The sequence below is a fragment of the Coregonus lavaretus genome (assembly GCF_964263955.1).
Source record: "Coregonus lavaretus genome assembly, contig: HAP1_SCAFFOLD_2823, whole genome shotgun sequence".
Taxonomy (NCBI): domain Eukaryota; kingdom Metazoa; phylum Chordata; class Actinopteri; order Salmoniformes; family Salmonidae; genus Coregonus; species Coregonus lavaretus.
In genome coordinates this window covers 27920-47523 of record NW_028159151.1, presented here as the reverse complement: position 1 = coordinate 47523, position 19604 = coordinate 27920, and the positions used below count along the sequence as shown (strand labels likewise).

Below are 19604 nucleotides of genomic sequence, written 5' to 3'. Positions count from 1 at the left end.
AATAAGAACTACAGACTCAAAAATACCACTATCTTCTTTACGCAATAGTCAATAGCCACCACAAGAGGGTACCCAAGATGCAGCTTTTAAGGCCATTTCATTAGGCTACTAAAACCAGAAGCTTCACACCTTGCAAAGTTGACAATCCCCACAAGAGATTACATTATAATTTTTTTTATTACAAAAACATAATAGTACTACAACACATTTGACTAGAATAAAACACATATTAAAGCTGCATGCAATATGTAACTTTTTGGCTGACCTGACCAGATTCACATAGAGATGTGAGTTATTGATCTGTCATTCTCATTGAAAGCAAGTCTAAGAGGCGGTAGATCTCTTCTATGTGCGCTATTTCTATGCCTCCCGTGCTTATGTTTAGTTTTTGCATCTTTTACTTTCGGGTTTATACACCAGCTTGAAACAGCTGAAAATACAATATTTTTGGTATAGCGGTTTAGATGGTACAATGATTCCTTACAGTATACTTGCGTGTTTTGTCACATAAATTGAAATTAGGCAAACTATTAGAATTTTAGCAACCAGGAAATGGCAGAGCGATTTCTGCATAGTCCATCTTTAAAGCATTTCTACAGGTATCAGACATGCCAACATATAGAGAGGCTTAGACAGACTATAGAGTACCACAGTATGAGTCTTAATACCCATAAAACCTAGCGGTCAAACAAGGAAATGTTCCAATCGTTTTTCCACCATTCATTTTTCCCATAGGGGATTTTAAAAACACTTAAAATAAGGGCTGTGTTTAGTGTAGTCTTACCTTGGTTTGACGTTTTGATAACCTTGTAAATCTCTCTTGGACAAGGTGACTTATCAATATATTCGGCTCTATTTACTCTCAGATAAATCTCAAGCCAAACATGTCTTTATCCTAGTGATCCAACATCCCAATGTCTCAGAGGAGCAAAAACACAATACATTTCATGGGTGTACAATTAGACTGTTTAAAAATAAGATAATTCTTTCAAAACCAAATGTTGACCAAATGATGAGAGGAATGTTTATGATCAAACAACCAGTATTGATATATACATTGATTAGACAGTAGACACCACCAGTAGACATTGATTAGACAGTAGACACCACCAGTAGACATTGATTAGACAGTAGACACCACCAGTAGACATTGATTAGAGAGTAGACACCACCAGTAGACATTGATTAGACAGTAGACACCACCAGTAGACATTGATTAGACAATAGACACCACCAGTAGACATTGATTAGACAGTAGACACCACCAGTAGACATTGATTAGACAGTAGACACCACCAGTAGACATTGATTAGAGAGTAGACACCACCAGTAGACATTGATTAGACAGTTGACACCACCAGTAGACATTGATTAGACAGTAGACACCACCAGTAGACATTGATTAGACAGTAGACACCACCAGTAGACATTGATTAGACAGAAGACACCACCAGTAGACATTGATTAGACAGTAGACACCACCAGTAGACATTTTACAACTGTCTGTCTGTAGTTACTATACTTTTTCATTCTTTCAGTCCCAGCTTACTGATAAACTATCACAGTCAGTGAAGGCTGGACGGTTCATAATAATGGCTGAAATGGCACGGAAATAGGAAACAGGACAGAACAGCCAGAGAGAGGAAAAAGCACCAGTATCAACCATGGCTTTATGGTATGATGTTGCGCCATAGTGCTCACTGTACTCCACTATATAACCCCTCCTCCCCCTTCCAGGAACTCCAATAAAACCTAAAACGTGTTCAAAGTGACACCTGGAAACAATTTCATTAGCCTTAACCGTGAATCTGAGAGTAGATAAATGATCAGATCCACGGTGTAATGCTGCTCGAACTATACTGCATCAGGCAAAAAGAGAGTGATCTATTTGTTTGCATAGGAAGTCCGGTCTGAGAGAACGAGAGCAGGACAGGCTGCTAGTGCTCAGGTCAATAAAGAAAGAAACTGATATTTGTTAAGCTTTTAACTGGCTTTTAGTCTTTATCTTCCGATGCTCATCACTTATGGACTCATCAGTGACCCTTCCACTAGTTATGGTACCTTTTCAGCCCATGTTACTGTATCCTTACTCATCAAGACAGCTATATAAGTTCTCTCTCTCTCAACAGCGTTTGCAGTGTGAAAAACAAAAGCTTTTTTTGCTTAGTTATTCTTGTAAAATTGCTTGTTTGTCTGTCTGTTGACATGTTGTAAAAGTTACCGTATTCCCTATCTATTTTTGAAGCCTTGTATACAAAGTCCATGAGATGGAGTAAGTCCTATGCAGACCAGTGATGTAGTGAAACTGGTTGAATCCGCCAATAACCAGAAGCATAAGTTCACAAGCTGGGGCCTCTGACATCATGATGATAATTGTGAGTCATGTAAAAAGCAGATGTGATGACAATGTCATAAAACCATTGGGAATAAAATATAGGGGGCTTTGTTGTTGACCTTGAAGTAAAGGCATTATATCACCACAGAAACTGGAATTAAGCTTTGAGAATCATTCCACCACCTTTGGTTGAGTTACAGTGACAATTCAATACATCTAAAATAGAAATATTCATAGGAAAGCAAACAATAAAAAAAAAAATTAAAAAAAATTACACTTAATATGTACACTCATATAGTTCTCACATATACTGTATCTGAATGTAGGCCTGTATTTGTTAACACACATCTGTTGAGATCCCACACGGCTTAAAGAGAGGAAGCTGACCTGAAACCCAAGGAGAAAGTTAATTAATAAGTCTGTAAATATAATTTATGGCCATGAGTATTGTAGAGTAGTGATAACCTTTTGACCCAATGTGCAGGGAGATGCTAGTGCATTAGCTGTAGCCCAACTTTGAAGTCAGTGTCATCCAATGCAGCTGTGAATAGGCTACATTGTTTTTATACCATTAGCAGTGAGACATGAAACATCAGCTTATTGTTGATATTCACTCAAGAGTCATATGTGACTAGCCTGCCCTCACAAAGACATATGCCTTACAAAATCCCCAAACAATTCCCTTCAAAAAAGAGAGAAAACATTTAGGCCTAATTGAGATTGAATGGAATTATAAAATAAATACTATAAATTCAGGGTCTGGATTTCGAAGTTAAAAAAATGGATGCCTATCGAATTTGTGTGGTGAAGGCTATTCTTGTTCTACAATGCTTTTCCCCAGCGCCTGTCTTTGTGGATGGTTTCATTGTGTATGAAATATGTGTATGGATGCAATCCGTTAATAGATTAGACAGTAAGTAAGCATCAACTTCTCCACAAAGACAGGCGCTGGGGAAAAGAATACACGTTTAAACTTCAAACTTTACTTTGGACTACGGAATTTTATTGCCCCTTCCTTTATAACCGACGTTGAGATAATATTTAACAGAAATTCTCTTGCGCATAACTTTATTTTGCACCAGTTACACTTCAACAGTTGAGTGGGTAACTTGTTTTCTGTCAATGTGGTTTTGAAGATAAACGGATTCACCACCTTCAAGTCGGCAGGATGGTAAACTTAAAAACTCAATGACAAGAATCTGTTGATAATACAACATAACATTTTGTTGAAAAATAAGTGTTGCATATCTAGATACCTCAAACAACTATTTCATTCATAACTTCTTTCGGTCATCCTATTCACCTTTGACAGAATTGCATAGGTAAGGTGGTGTTGGGACTTTTGGGGCTTGCTGTCGTCATCATCTTGATAGCAGTGCCCACAGCATTGTATCTGAACGGTGAGTGGTTCCACTTTCAATTGCTTTCAAGGACCCATTAAATTGTAGCCTACCATAACTGTAAAAAAAAAAAAAAATGTTCAGAATAAGTATTTTATTACTACAATAGAACATTGCATACACTGGATAATAATATTGTATTATTTTAACAGAACACTGCATAAAATAGACACTTTGACATAATGCATGTGCCATTCAAACATGTAGGCCTAGTGCTTTATTGCTTTAGAAATGCAGGACCTTGTTGCAATATCACATCGTATATGCAGGTACCACATTTGTATAACTTTATCCCATTAACATATTTAGTTCAGTTATAGCGGCTCTACAAACCCAGTCAAATGTATATTGTATATCTGTTACAACCTTGCAGTCCTCCTCCCAAGATCCATATCTATTTTTATCAAGACCTGTTTAATCATGTGTACATGCATTGTAATCTTGAGTCATTACAGTAGCCTATGACTTTTTCTCTTTTTCACTCATACATTCCTCCTAGTATACAGTATAGTATGAGAAATCAGTGAATGCTATCTTTGAGCCCCATGTTTCAGAGGAAAAAGTGAATGCTCAGAGGACGTTCACTCTCAGTGATGTCTTCAATAGTTCCATCAGGACCAGATCGTACAACATGCGCTGGATCTCAGGTAAAACACCCTAGAAGCCCAATCAATCAACTGTATGTAAATGAGTGGATGGCTGTTATGTTTAATCAAGTCAGTAATTGCGTGCCTGAAATGTATTATACAACACTCTAACCCTGGAAGGATGCACGTTTAGATACAAGTCAACAACACAACACTTTTATTATTATATTACAATGTTCCCATTACAAAATGATAAGAAACAATAAAAAATGATACTAGGCCAATATACTGTATCTATTCAAATGGCACACTTTCGCTTTATGTTAAATCATCAGTGCTGATATTTCATCTTAAACGTCAGTTAGTTCATTACTTTTAAACTCCTCTTTCCCCTCCCCATAGACCATGAGTATCTGCATAAAAAAGACGACTCCATCTTCCTTCACAACCTGATTACGGGAAACAACTCAGAATTCCTGAGCAGCATCACATTTGTAAGATACCCCTCGTGGGTGTGTGTGTCGGTCTGTGTCTATGCATATTTGGAAGTAAGTATGGTGAAGGAAGGAGTGCTTGTGTCATGTATAACACAGTTCCTTTTTGTTGTTGTTGAAAAACAGGATCAAGTGGCTGCCTATGATTATGTAGTGTCTGCTGATCGAAAATATGTTGCTTTCAAGAGCAATTGGACTAAGGTAATGTCTTGTGATATTTAATGATTTGTTGCTGTTGTGCTATCCTGCTGTGAAGTTGCTATGTGTGATATGTCATTGAGGTGTGGTTGTTGTTGCAGAATCAGACTTACGTGCCCAAAGTAATTGCCCTGCAATTTTGATCAAATTGAATTAATGTATTAAGTAATTTATATAAGTAATTGATCTGTGCTACTAATCAAATTCCTAATTATAATTTCATTTGTTTCAACAGATATGGAGACACTCCTTCACAGCTTCATATTCTCTCTATGATTTGGCAAGCTCGTAAGTCTCTTTCAACTGTTCTATACACACATCTGCAATATCCCTTTAACTTTGAGAATTACATATGCAGTGTAGAGAACATAGGGAGTTTCATTTTATTCATGGGACTAGTGCAGGAAATGGTCAACAATACTCAACAAATAGAGGAACTGAAGAGGGCCATAAAATGTCATGTTTACTGCAAACAATTTATAGGGACGCATTTACAGCGCATTCAGAAAGTATTCAGACCCCCTTCCCTTTTTCCACATTTTGTTACGTTACAGCCTTATTCTAAAATGGATGTAAAAAATAATAATCCTCATCAAATCTACACACAATACCCCATAATGACAAAACGAAAACAGGTTTAGAAATCTTTGCAAATGTATTACAAATAACAACAGAAATACGTTATTTACATACGTTTTCAGAGCCTTTGCTGAGACTCGAAATTGAGCTCAGGTGCTCAGGGTCTGAATACTTTCCGAATGCACTGTATGGTGTTTTGTCAAACAGACATTAATACTGTTAGTTTTTATTTATTCTCATTTTAGGACATTTCTCAGTACACCAGACATTCCTCACGAAGTCCATTTGTTTGCATGGGCGCCAACAGGCAACAAAATGGTAGGTTAAAAGGAAACTTGAGAGAAACCATTGGATTTGTTTATATACTATGCTTTTCCAGAGGCTGACCCATTACACTCTTATAACGGGTGACATATACTTTTAATTCAACACGTCTTCCAAACACTCATCATCAATAGGACTGACCCAACAATACAACATGCACTTTTGCTTGTCTTCAGTTCAAAGCTGAAATGCTCAAAGATCACATTTGTCATGCTCCAAATAAATAACTTATTCACAACATGTAATTGGTTACTGTTACTCTAAACATGATATTACAGGTTACTAGGCCAACCAAAAGACATTGCACACTATTATGCATATTACAGTGTTATACCATGGTGAAAGAGGAACTTGAGTCATTAAGACGTATCTCCATATCTTTGCTCCTCTCACATACAGGCATTTGTGTGGGAAAATAATGTCTATGTGAAGACCAGCCCTACCGCTAAGGCCATTCAGGTGACCTTCAACGGAGAACACAACAAAATCTTAAATGGCATTCCAGATTGGGTGTATGAGGGTAAGCAATACATACAAGATGCTAGCTGTGAATCTTACATACAGTTGAAGTCGGAAGTTTAAATACACCTTAGCCAAATACATTTTAACTCAGTTTTTCACAATTCCTGACATTTAATCCTAGTAAAAATTCCATGTCTTAGGTCAGTTAGGATCACCACTTTATTTTAAGAATGTGAAATGTCAGAATAATATTAGAGAATTTTTATTTCAGTTTTTATTTCTTTCATCACAGTCCCAGTGGGTCAGAAGTTTACATACACTCAATTAGTATTTGGTAGCATTGCCTTTAAATTGTTTAACTTGGGTCAAACGTTTCGGGTAGCCTTCCACAAGCTTCCCACAATAAGTTGGGTGAATTTTGGCCCATTCCTCCTGACAGAGCTGGTGTAATTGAGTCAGGTTTGTAGGCCTCCTTGCTCGCACACGCTTTTTCAGTTCTGCCCACAAATGTTCTATAGGATTGAGGTCAGGGCTTTGTGATGGCCACTCCAATACCTTGACTTTGTTGTCCTTAAGCCATTTTGCCACAACTTTGGAAGTATGCTTGGGGTCATTGTCCACTTGGAAGACCCATTTGCGACCAAGCTTTAACTTCCTGACTGATGTCTTGAGATGTTGCATCAATAAATCCACATTATTTTCCTTCCTATCCCATCTATTTTGTGAAGTGCACCAGTCCCTCCTGCAGCAAAGCACCCCCACAGCATGATGCTGCCACCCCCGTGCTTCACAGTTGGGATGGTGTTCTTCGGCTTGCAAGTGCCCCCTTTTTCCTCCAAACATAACGATGGTCATTATGGCCAAACAGTTCTATTTTTGTTTCAGCAGACCAGAGGACATTTCTCCAAAAAGTACGATCTTTGTCCCCATGTGCAGTTGCAAACCGTAGTCTGGCTTTTTTATGGCAGTTTTGGAGCAGTGGCTTCTTCCTTGCTGAGCGGCCTTTCAGGTCGATATAGGACTCGTTTTACTGTGGATATAGATACTTTTGTACCCGTTTCCTCCAGCATCTTCACAAGGTCCTTTGCTGTTGTTCTGGGATTGATTTGCACTTTTCGCACCAAAGTACGTTCATCTCTAGGAGACAGAACGCGTCTCCTTCCTGAGCGGTATGACGGCTGCGTGGTCCCATGGTGTTTATACTTGCGTACTATTGTTTGTACAGATGAACGTGGTACCTTCAGGCATTTGCAAATTGCTCCCAAGGATGAACCAGACTTGTGGAGGTCTACATTTTCTTTTGTGGAGGTCTTGGCTGATTTCTTTTGATTTTCCCATGATGTCAAGCAAAGAGGGACTAAGTTTGAAGGTAGGCCTTGAAATACATCCACGGGTACACCTCCAATTCACTCAAATGATGTCAATTATTCTATCAGAAGCTTCTAAAGCCATGACATCCTTTTCTGGAAGCTGTTTAAAGGCACAGTCAACTTAGTGTATGTAAACTTCTGACCCACTGGAATTGTGATACAGTGAAATAATCTGTCTTTAAACAATTGTTGGAAAAATTACTTGTGTCATGCACAAAGTAGATGTCCTAACCGACTTGCCAAAACGATAGTTTGTTAACAAGAAATTTGTGGAGTGGTTGAAAAACAAGTTTTAATGACTCCAACCTAAGTGTATGTAAACTTCCGATTTTAACTGTACCTCTTACTATAATTAGTCCATATTAGTCAGCACTGTGATGTGAATTGTGTAAAATGTGATTATACAGTCCCTAGTGAACAAGTTTCTCTTTTGACAACACAGAAGTCTGTGAAGAGTTTAAGCCACACAGGCAAACACAACACACAAAATAGATGTGCCATCTTGATGTAGGCCTGACAGTGTTTTTGGATTGTTTGTTTGTTAGAGGAAATGTTCTCTTCTTACGAGGCAATGTGGTGGTCACCTGGAGGGAGGTATCTGGCCTATGCTGAGTTTAACGACACTCTGGTCCAAAACATTGAGTATTCCTGGTATGGGAAGGAACAGTATCCTGACACTGTAATTTTCCCCTATCCTAAGGTAAGATTACACTTTATGTATGTTTGATGTGTATCTAAAAAGTGTGTTGGAGTACGTCATTATTGGCATGAGGTTCTGTGGCAGTTGATAAGGGAACTGGACTCTGGACCATAAGGCCTCTGGGTTAAAAGCATGTTGTTTTATCACAACTCTGGGTACTTTTAGGTCTAAGCTGTCCCAATAAAATTATATTGGTCCGCGATTTCCCAATTCGGAAACCTTTCTTGACGACTGTGTATTTGAATAGAGTCATATACTCTGTATTGTCACATATTAATGCGTTGATACTGTGTCTATAGTCATTATAAAACAAGACATAAAAAAATACATTTTAAAGATGTGCTTGCTTGTAAGAAAGCAACCTATAAGACCCAAAGTTTGTTTTTATTTCATCTGAATAGTTTTGCATAAATGTAATTTTTTTCTCCATCTTTTAGCCTGGTACTCCCAATCCAGTGGTGAAGCTATTTGTGGTTGATACTGCAAACACATCAATCATCACAGAAGTTGTTGTGCCAGCTTCAGTTGGTGCAGGGTAATGAAACTCAGTAGTACACAATACATTATACAATGTCATTTTTTACCGTTAGATTAGGAGAGAAACACATTGCTTTAGAATTTAAAAATTCATTTTAGGCGTAAGCTGTGAGACAAGTAGTGTGTTTTTTACAGTGATCACTATTTAGCCACAGTCAGCTGGTTAACGGATGAACGCATCGCTGTCCAGTGGCAGAAGAGGAAACAGAACGAGCTCCGCTTTCAGATCTACGACTTCAACACAGCCGGAAACACCTGGATCGAGAATGCGGTAGAGGTACGTCATAAACCCCCCCCCCCCACGCTTTCCTGCCGCCCTCCTCCTCTCCTCTCCTCTCCTCTCCTCTCCTCTCCTCTCCTCTCCTCTCCTCTCCTCTCCTCTCCTCTCCTCTCCTCTCCACTCCTCTCTGAGAACTTGTTGGGGTCTTAATATGTCACACAGAGAGGATCACACTGTACGAATGACAAAAAAATTATTTCCTATTAATTACAATTAACCATCAAATTATATACTTTTTTGTTGTGTTTTCAGAAACTTGACTTGACAAGCAAGACAGGTTGGATCGGACGGGTATGTACTTTATATGAACACAACAATATGAACATGTATGTAAACATGGGCCATAAAAACATCATTTACCAAGTAACAACTATTGATTATTACTGTAAATAAATACATTATCTTTGTTTTCTAGTTTTCACCTTCTAATCCTACCTTATCGGCGGACAAAGCCAGTTTTTACATTGTGATGAGTAACACTGACGGCTATAAACATATTCATCACGTAACAGGTGTAAGTACTAAGTAGTACACCTAACTGCATACCTTCTCAGTAACCCAGACATGGTTATGATACACACTTCATTTGTAATATTTGTATGTGGTCCTTGCAGGGCACAGCAACAGCTGTCACCACGGGGGCTTGGGAGGTCATTGACATTTTAAAAGTGACTAACAATGCCATATACTATTCAAGCAACCAATATGGTGACAAACCAGGAGGGAGAAACATTTACAAGTAAGAATATCACTCTTTCATTTTCATGCCTTGGTTCTGTCATGCTCATGCGGTGTTCATTTCTAACATGCATAACCTATGACGTACTATCGCTCTATATTTGTAGCCAATAGAATCATGTCAGTTGTCTGTGTGTGTGTCAGGATCATTCTCGGAGCCACTCCCCCCACCACCCAGTGCCTGACCTGTACCCTGAATGAGGACAGGTGTCAATACAACTCAGCTTACTTCAGCCATGATGCCTCTTTCTTCCGCATGGACTGCTCAGGTCCGTCAGCCACACAACACACACACACACACACTACACAACCCAATACACCAACAGCGTTGTGCAGTCAAGTCATCAGAATACTGTAGCTCCCAGCCGGTATATTTATTTTTAAATGATAGTTTTTGTAGTAGTAGTAGTAGTAGTAGTGCTTCTAGATCATTTGGGAGGACACACACACAACATATTAAATATTTGTTGGTCTTCACAGGCCCTGGACTACCTCTGTATACTCTCAGGGACAACAGGGACACTGGCTCAGGTAGGCCAGTTACATTTACAAGTGTATGATGGAAATAAATGATATATACCATGCACCGTGACAGTGCATCTTCTCACCGTCCTGTTTAGAGATTCAGGTTCTTGAGGACAACACGGCTTTGGAAGGCCTTCTGTCTGAGATCCACATGCCCACCATGCGACATGGCTTTATCAAGCAAGGGGAATTCAGTAAGGCTTTCAACTATTAAAGACTTCAATTTAATCTTTCAACTGCTATTAAAATAAATGGGACATCCCTAACTTGATACCCATTGATGGATGTTTCTGTTTATCCCGACAGATCTTTGGTACCAGATGACCTTGCCTCCTGGATTTGACAAATCCAAGAAATACCCCTTACTTATTGATGTGTACGAATGTTCATTAATTCATCTCTGTGAATACATGATCTGCTTTGTCTTATGATGAATTCCTGTAGTAATAACAAGGGCCTGGAGTTAAACCTGACCACATGACTTGAGCAGGAAATACTCTGGGCCCTAGTTAAATTCAGAAGTCTGTAGCGTTTCCTGGTGAGCTCAAGTGGTCAGGGAAAACTCTGCACCCTAACTATAATGTGTTTCTTTCTCTTTTGTGTTCCAGGTATGCAGGGCCTTGCAGTCAGAAAGCAGACTACCGCTATAGGTTGGGCTGGTCTGCATACCTGGCGAGCACGGAGAAGGTCATCGTTGCCAGCTTCGATGGAAGGGGAAGTGGTTACCAAGGCGACAAGTTAATGCACTCCATCTACCGACGTCTGGGAACCTATGAGGTGGAAGATCAGATAACGGCCGCAAAGTAAGGTTGAACCGTGGTTGAACAGTAGCCAAGTCGATAGCTACAGTATGTCCAACTGACTCAAACAGCTTACTTTGTATCATACTGTGTCACACTGCAAAGTGACATTAAGACAACATGATATAACACAATATATCTACATAGATATTTAGAGCTTGAATTAGAGATTCCAAGGCTTTTATGGTTTGAGCTTTGTGATGCAATATCCTGGTGGACAGATCTTTATGTGCTTCATCTAACTCCTCCTCATCTCCACTTTCGTCAACTCACGCTAAATATATCCTGTCTGGCAGGACAACGGACGTGACAGAGGTGTTGGTTAAAGCACATAATGATCTGACCACCAGGCTAATGATGTGACTGATCAGACGTCACATGGGGTCAGCTGGAATGCAACATTACTTTCCTCTTCCTTATTTCACGTCAGGGGGACGGTGATGACTCACAGACTAAGGGCAGTAGAGATATTAGTTAGACCATTGACCATCAGTGGGCATGGTCCATTAGAACCTCTTTCAATTGACCATCACGTTTAAATGAATTAGAGTTTGTACTGGTGGTTCCCAATCACAGCAAGTCACTTTTCTCTTTCAGGGAATTCACCAATATGGGCTTTGTCGACAAAGGCAGAATAGCAATTTGGGGTTGGGTAAGTTAAAGTTTTTCTTTAAGCATAGGGTTTGAAAATATGATCCGTTCGGACCATCAAGTGCAATGTAATGAAATGCAGCTCGTGTACAATCATCTTGTGTGTGTGCCTTGATTAATCTAATCTTATCTGAATTCAAGGCCAAAATCATCTGTTTGTGTTTTATAGTCCTATGGAGGTTATGTCACGTCAATGGTTTTGGGAGCTGGGAGTGGAGTTTTCAAATGTGGAATGGCAGTTGCCCCAGTTTCCAAGTGGGAGTATTATGGTATGCCATTCTGTTATTGATATGTTATTAATATATTTACAATAATATACATGTTAGTTAAATATATAATTGTAAATCATTGCAAATTATCCATACATTTTTCCCTACTTTCAATATTTCAGATTCAATCTACACAGAACGTTATATGAATCAACCTTCAGAAAATCTTGAATTCTACAACGTAAGTTTACCAAAGGCAACATTTTAAATGGCCATTTATACACACAATTTTATACTATGGTCTGTATTATCCACACTGTTATTACGTTCCACGGAAATAACAAAATGTAAATGTATTTTACAGAACTCCACAGTGACAGCCAGAGCTAAGAACTTCAAATCAGTGCAATACCTTCTCATCCATGGGACAGCAGATGGTGAAGCCTCCTCTAGTATTTCTGGAATGTTCTTTTAAAAACACACCACGTGTGCAATTAACAACCATGCAATGTTTAGAGTCTAGACTATTCATTTGACTTTGTAAACCCATTAGTTGATGAAGCTAAAAGTCTTAACTAATCAGTGAACATACTTTTTAAGAGACTTTACCATATTATATGAGAAAAAGAAAACACTGGTCACATCGGATTCTGTAAGACATGTATTTTTATCTCTCTATTTGTTTCAGACAACGTTCATTTTCAGCAAGCTGCTCAGATAGCCGAAGCTCTGGTTGAGGAACAAGTGGACTTTGAGGCTATGGTAAATATTTAGATTTGAGATGAGTTATCTACACAATCAGTGGTTGTAGAGCTTTAAACCTCAATGAACCTGCTCAATGAAAACACTTTTTCAATAAACAAATGATCTGTGCTAATTCCTTCTTTCTATCCCTTTACTACAGTGGTACACGGACAAGGACCATGGTCTTGATGGTTCAGCCAATCAGCATGTCTATACCCACATGAGTCACTTCCTCCAGAAGTGCTTTGCCTGATGTCATTCGAACAAATGATGCCCAACCTGCCCTGATGCTTGCCCAACGATAACCAAACTGCCCCAAATTCATTTGCAATTAATTTGGACAGCAGGTAGCCTAGCAGTTAAGACCGTTTGGCCAGTTACCAAAAGGTCGCTGGTTTGAATCCCGAGCCAACTAGGTGAAAAATCTGTTGATGTGCCCTTGAGCAAGGCACTTAACCGTAATTGCTCGTGTAAATAGCTCTGCATTAGAGCGTCTGCTAAATGATGTAAATGTAATTGAACGTTTCCCTGTCCTATTAAAGTTGTTTGAGCCAGTTCCCAAATATATACTCCAAAAGACCAAAGGTGCTGAAACTCCTCTCTCTATAAAGTTATTTAAAAACTGTGAGTTACGAGGTTACATTTTAAATGAAGGATGTGATTATATTGAAATACCAAAGAGTTTTGTGAGAACTTAACAGCCAGTGACTAAGCCTGTCTGACTTGTATCTATCAATGGGCCTTGATTGCACTGTTTTATTTATGAGGTATCAACATTAATGTCCATACATTATATTGGTTTATATTTCACATTTCACAAATATACTGTATGTTTTTATAGAGGGAATCTTGGAAGACCTTTGTACCTACAGTGTCTGTGTCTACTGTTTCAATAAATGTGTTTAAATCTACACTACCATTCAAAAGTTTGGACACACCTACTCACTCAAGGGCTTTTCTTTATTTTTACATTTTTTTTACATTGTAGAATAATAGTGAAGACATCAGAACTATGAAATAACACATATGGAATCATGTAGTAACCAAAAAAGTGTTAAACAAATCAAAATATATTTTATATTTGAGATTCTTCAAATAGCCACCCTTTGCCTTGATGACAGCTTTGCACACTCTTGGCATTCTCTCAACCAGCTTCATGAGGTAGTCACCTGGAATGCATTTCAATTAACAGGTGTGCCTTCTTAAAAGTGAATTTGTGGAATTGATTTCCTTCTTAATGCGTTTGAGACAATCAGTTGTGTTGTGACAAGGTGGGGGGTATACAGAAGATAGCCCTATTTGGTAAAAGACCAAGTCCATATTATGGCAAGAACAGCTCAAATAAGCAAAGAGAAACGACAGTCCATCATTACTTAAAGACATGAAGGTCAGTCAATACGGAACATTTCAAGAACTTTGAAAGTTTCTTCAAATGCAGTCACAAAAACCATCAAGCACTATGATGAAACCTGCTCTCGTGAGGACCGCCACAGGAATGGAAGACCCAGAGTTACCTCTGCTGCAGAGGATAAGTTTATTAGAGTTACCAGCCTCAGAAATTGCAGCCCAAATAAATGCTTCACAGTGTTCACGTAACTGACAACTCAACATCAACTGTTCAGAGGGGACTGTGTGAATCAGGCCTTCATGGTCAAATTGCTGCAAAGAAACCACTACTAAAAGGACACCAATAAGAAGAACAGACCTGCTTGGGCCAAGAAACACGAGCAATGGACATTAGACCGGTGGAAATCTGTCCTTTGGTCTGGAGTCCAAATTTGAGATTTTTTGGTTCCAACCGCTGTGTCTTTATGAGACGCGATGTGGGTGAACGGATGATCTCCGCATGTGTAGTTCCCACCATAAAGCATGGAGGAGGTGGTGTTATGGTGTGGGGGTGCTTTGCTGGTGACACTGTCTGTGATTTATTTAGAATTCAAGGCACACTTAACCAGCATGGCTACCACAACATTCTTCAGCGATACGCCATCCATTCTGGTTTCGGCTTAGTGGGACTATCATTTGTTTTTCAACAGGACAATGACTCAACACACCTCCAGGCTTTTAAGGGCTATTTTACCAAGAAGGAGAGTGATGGAGTGCTGCATCAGATGACCTGGCCTCCACAATCCCCCAACCTCAACCCAATTGAGATGGTTTGGGATGAGTCGGATGGCAGAGTGAAGGAAAAGCAGCCAACAAGTTCTCAGAATATGTGGGAACTCCTTCAAGAGTGTTGGAAAAGCATTTCAGGTGAAGCTGGTTGAGAGAATGCCAAGAGTGTGCAAAGCTGTCATCAAGGCAAAGAGTGGCTATTTGAAGAATCTCAAATATAAAATATATGTTTTATTTGATTAGCCACCTTTTGCAGCAATTATAGCTGCAAGTCTCTTGGGGTATGTCTCTACAAGCTTGGCACATTTATCCACTGGGATTTTTGCCCATTTTTCAAGGCAAAACTGCTCCAGCTCCTTCAAGTTGGATGGGTTCCGCTGGTGTACAGCAATACACAATACCACATATTCTCAATTGGATTGAGGTCTGGGCTTTGACTAGGCCATTCCAAGACATTTAAATGTTTCCCCTTAAACCACTCGAGTGTTGCTTTAGCAGAATGCTTAGGGTCATTGTCCTGCTGGAAGGTGAACCTCCATCCCAGTCTCAAATCTCTGGAAGACTGAAAACAGGTTTCCCTCAAGAATTTCCCTGTATTTAGCGTCCATCATTCCTTCAATACTGACCAGTTTCCCAGTCCCTGCCAATGAAAAATATCCCCACAGCATGATGCTGCCAACACCATGCTTCACCGTGGGGATGGTGTTCTCGGAGTGATAAGAGGTGTTGGGTTTGCGCCAGACATAGCGTTTTCCTTGATGGCCAAAAAGCTCAATTTTAGTCTCATCTGACCAGAGTACCTTCTTCCATATGTTTGTGGAGTCTCCCACATGCCTTTTGGCGAACACCAAACGTGTTTGCTTATTTTTTTCTTTAAGCAATGGCTTTTCTGGCCACTCTTCAGTAAAGTCCAGCTCTGTGGAGTGTACGGCTTAAAGTGGTCCTATGGACAGATACTCCAATCTCCGCTGTGGAGCTTTTTTAGCTCCTTCAGGGTTATCTTTGGTCTCTTTGTTGCCTCTCTGATTAATGCCCTCCTTGCCTGGTCCGTGAGTTTTGGTGGGCGGCCCTCTCTTGGCAGGTTTGTTGTGGTGCCATATTCTTTCCATTTTTTAATAATGGATTTAATGGTGCTCTGTGGGATGTTCAAAGTTTTTGATATTTTTTTATAACCCAACCCTGATCTGTACTTCTCCACAACTTTGTCCCTGACCTGTTTGGAGAGCTCCTTGGTCTTCATGGTGCCGCTTGCTTGGTGGTGCCCCTTGCTTAGTGGTGTATATATACTGAGATCATGTGACAGATCATGTGACACTTAGATTGCGCACTTCTGAAGGTAATTGGTTGCACCAGATCTTATTTATGGGCTTCATAGCAAAGGGGGTGAATACATATGCACGCACCACTTTTCCGTCATTTATTTTTTAGAATTTTTTGAAACAAGTTATTTATTTCATTTCACTTCACCAACTTGGGACTATTTTGTGTATGTCCATTACATGAAATCCAAATAAAAATCCATTTAAATTACAGGTTGTAATGAAACAAAATAGGAAAAACGCCAAGGGGGATGAATACTTTTGCAAGCCACTGTATAATCAAAATCTAAATTACTTTAATTTGATATAATAATTTCATATCATCTGAAAATGGTTTATAAGTACATTTACTAAATGGTAATGCAGGTATAGGCATTTAATAACACATGAATTCATGTTATCCAAAAGGGGATGATCAACAGGGCCCTTATTTTGATCTGGCAAACAATGGAAATGTCCTTGTCTTAAAAAAGAAAATCTATTTTCCATCTCTGATTCGATCATAGTTAATAATATCCACAAACACTGACTCAGCTTCCCATTTACAGTAAATATCACACACACACACACACTATTTGACAGGATGTCATCTTGTTTGATTTCTACACCTAAGTGACAGCTGTTTTCTCGCATAGATACTGCCACATCTTCTTTTTAAACAAACGTTTCATCGCGAGTTGATCCAATGCAACCAAACGGGCCCTATGTGTAATGGATTGAGAGTAACAAATGGGTGTAACAGAGTGGGAGAGTGGGAGGATTGGGCCACCTGAACAGACCCGGCCTTATGTCCATGCTATATAAGACTCCCACAGCCAGTCAGGTCAACAAGATACAACCACAAGGAACCAGGACTGAAGCAGAGGATCACTCACTCTCAGACACACATTTCTTCTCATCTACCCGCACATTAACAGGAACAGGTGAGTTGCTTGCAGCCAGGACACGTCTGGATTGATTTAGGATTTTTTTTGGAAAATCTATATTTTAAAACTGGTTGAGTTTTTCCATTGTGAACAATTGAGTATCAAAACCTTTGATTTTGTCAACGGATGTATGATTGATATGGAGCATTTTGCTTCTCAATGTAAAATGGACTTATGTCTGTCTTCGGCTACTCAATTGTGGTTCTGTCTGCAGGTCACAATGTTTGCCATCCACTCCCTGGCTGGTCTTCTTCTCCTGGTCATCATACAGAGCAGTTGGCAGGTCCCTCTACAAGAGGCTGAGGACAACTCAAGGTACAGCTCGAAAACGTTATATTTTACATGGGGGGAAAATGATACCAATTTTCCATTGGATATTTTAACAAATATTTTCAGAACATATCATAGGAAAAAAGCACACAAGGTACAGTATCAACGTAAAGTATGAGCTTGTAAGATACAGACGGAATGACTAGTGTTCAACACATAATGTACATGTATCCAACAGCAAATGTCAATCAAAATTAGACTATAATGAGGCATCTATCAGCATAATTTCAGCATGAAAGATTCTTCTTCTCCTGTAGCTTAGAGACAGCAGACTCACTATTGAAGGCTTTGAGGGGCGTGTCTAACGTGAAGAGACATTCAGAGGGAACCTTCTCTAACGACTACAGTAAATACCAGGAAGATAGGCGGGCTCAGGACTTTGTTCAATGGCTTATGAACTCCAAGAGGAGTGGGTGAGTGTTTCAACAGAGTAATATTATATATTTTTTGGCTTATGACTGGTATGATACTGTGGGGTGGAGAAATTATAATATATTTTTCTTAATGAGAACAAGAACAGTTCAGTCTTTTAGAAACTTTTACTGGGATGAATACTGTATATCTTGAGTTGAACAATCAAAGATTTGGAGGGAGAAATTACAGATTTAAACTTCATCCCAAAATGTTTGTCTAAAGCACCATGTATATTATGGCATTGTTTGCACATACAGAGAAAGGATAGTAATGTAGCAACATATTCATATACAGAGTCCTTCCAAGTCAAACAAAGTAACTTGATGTTATTAACACTACTCATCACTTTGAAACTAATAGCACCCATCCATTTTCATTATCAACTTATCCTCAACTTTTATATCAATACAAACGCTTAAAATACAATATTTGAGTTTTTTACTAGCAAAGTTAGTGAAAAACAGTTATAAGAACTCAGAGGCCATTTTACCTGAGCCAGAATGATGTCACAGTACTATCATTGGTTGAATGGAGTTTCGTATCCATCACACCATTTCCTCTCTATCCCCATCTAGTGCTCCATCCAAACGCCATGCCGACGGGACCTACACCAGTGACGTGAGCACCTACCTACAGGACCAGGCGGCCAAGGACTTTGTGTCCTGGCTCAAATCAGGACGGGCCAGACGAGAGTAGGCTTCCCTTCACCCTACAGTACCAACATAGTGTGTGTCATGTCTAACGCGAGAAGAAGAGAGAGAGAAAAGATAATCAACTACTTAGCTAATTGATCCATTGCCGCACCGTTGCTTTCTTAAGGCCTGTGTTGACATTTCATGTGGTCGTGCCCAATAAATCCCATGAAACTATGCTCTGCATTTATTGATACATTTATTGATATTTGCCCCTCGGATGACTGTGTTGACTGGGTTGGAAGAGAGCGGATCACACAGTTACTGTGTGCATAAACACCTGTTCAGGGAACCAAGGTGTCCTCTAATGAATCACTACAGCTACAGATCACTACTTCATAAATCATCCAATAGTCATAATGCGCAACTAGAAAAGGGTACATTTCCTGAAAAAAATGTGTATTCTTGCTTCAGCCGACTAAAAGTTGAACCCAACATGGTTGGTAATTGTGTATAGAAGAATTGTGTGTGGAACCACTGACAAGTGTGTGTTATCTTGTGTATTGTACCTAGATCTGCTGAGGAGAGCAGGGGGAATGATCCAATGAGCAGAAGACATGTAGATGGAAGCTTCACCAGCGACGTGAACAAGGTCCTAGACAGCATGGCCGCCAAAGAGTATTTACTCTGGGTCATGACCTCCAAACCCTCAGGGAAAAGGTAGACATCAGAACACAACCAGAAGCGTATGAAATGGCACCCTATTCCCTATATAGTGCACTAGGGCTCTGATTAGAACGAGTGAATATGGTGCCATTTTAGACAAGTTTGTCAATGGAGTGAAACCAGCATGTATTGCTTACATCAATATTTGATCAATAATTTGTTGTTGTCACACCCTTTTTCTCTGTATCTCTCTCTCTCTCACACTAAAC

The 19604-nt window shown here is 39.4% G+C and overlaps 2 protein-coding genes across 2 annotated transcripts; both read left to right on the top strand.

Moving 5' to 3' along the window:
* Nucleotides 1-3421: 3421 nt before the first annotated feature.
* LOC311123239 (dipeptidyl peptidase 4-like) lies at nucleotides 3422-13837 on the top strand. Its single transcript, XM_084197496.1, has 25 exons — nucleotides 3422-3506; nucleotides 3648-3735; nucleotides 4290-4382; nucleotides 4725-4816; nucleotides 4943-5017; nucleotides 5250-5302; nucleotides 5839-5911; nucleotides 6317-6437; nucleotides 8295-8449; nucleotides 8887-8984; nucleotides 9122-9263; nucleotides 9519-9557; nucleotides 9682-9780; nucleotides 9881-10005; nucleotides 10149-10273; nucleotides 10485-10535; nucleotides 10625-10723; nucleotides 10836-10905; nucleotides 11138-11332; nucleotides 11927-11981; nucleotides 12150-12249; nucleotides 12372-12430; nucleotides 12554-12626; nucleotides 12878-12951; nucleotides 13094-13837. Exons 1-25 carry the CDS (start codon nucleotides 3504-3506, stop codon nucleotides 13184-13186), a joined length of 2250 nt encoding a protein of 749 aa, XP_084053622.1. The 5' UTR covers nucleotides 3422-3503; the 3' UTR covers nucleotides 13187-13837.
* A 3374-nt stretch (nucleotides 13838-17211) lies between these two features.
* On the top strand, nucleotides 17212-18943 carry LOC311123240 (glucagon-1-like). The gene is made up of 4 exons (XM_084197497.1): nucleotides 17212-17290; nucleotides 17508-17608; nucleotides 17881-18036; nucleotides 18613-18943. Exons 2-4 carry the CDS (start codon nucleotides 17514-17516, stop codon nucleotides 18731-18733), a joined length of 372 nt encoding a protein of 123 aa, XP_084053623.1. The 5' UTR covers nucleotides 17212-17290; nucleotides 17508-17513; the 3' UTR covers nucleotides 18734-18943.
* The last annotated feature ends 661 nt before the right edge of the window (nucleotides 18944-19604 follow it).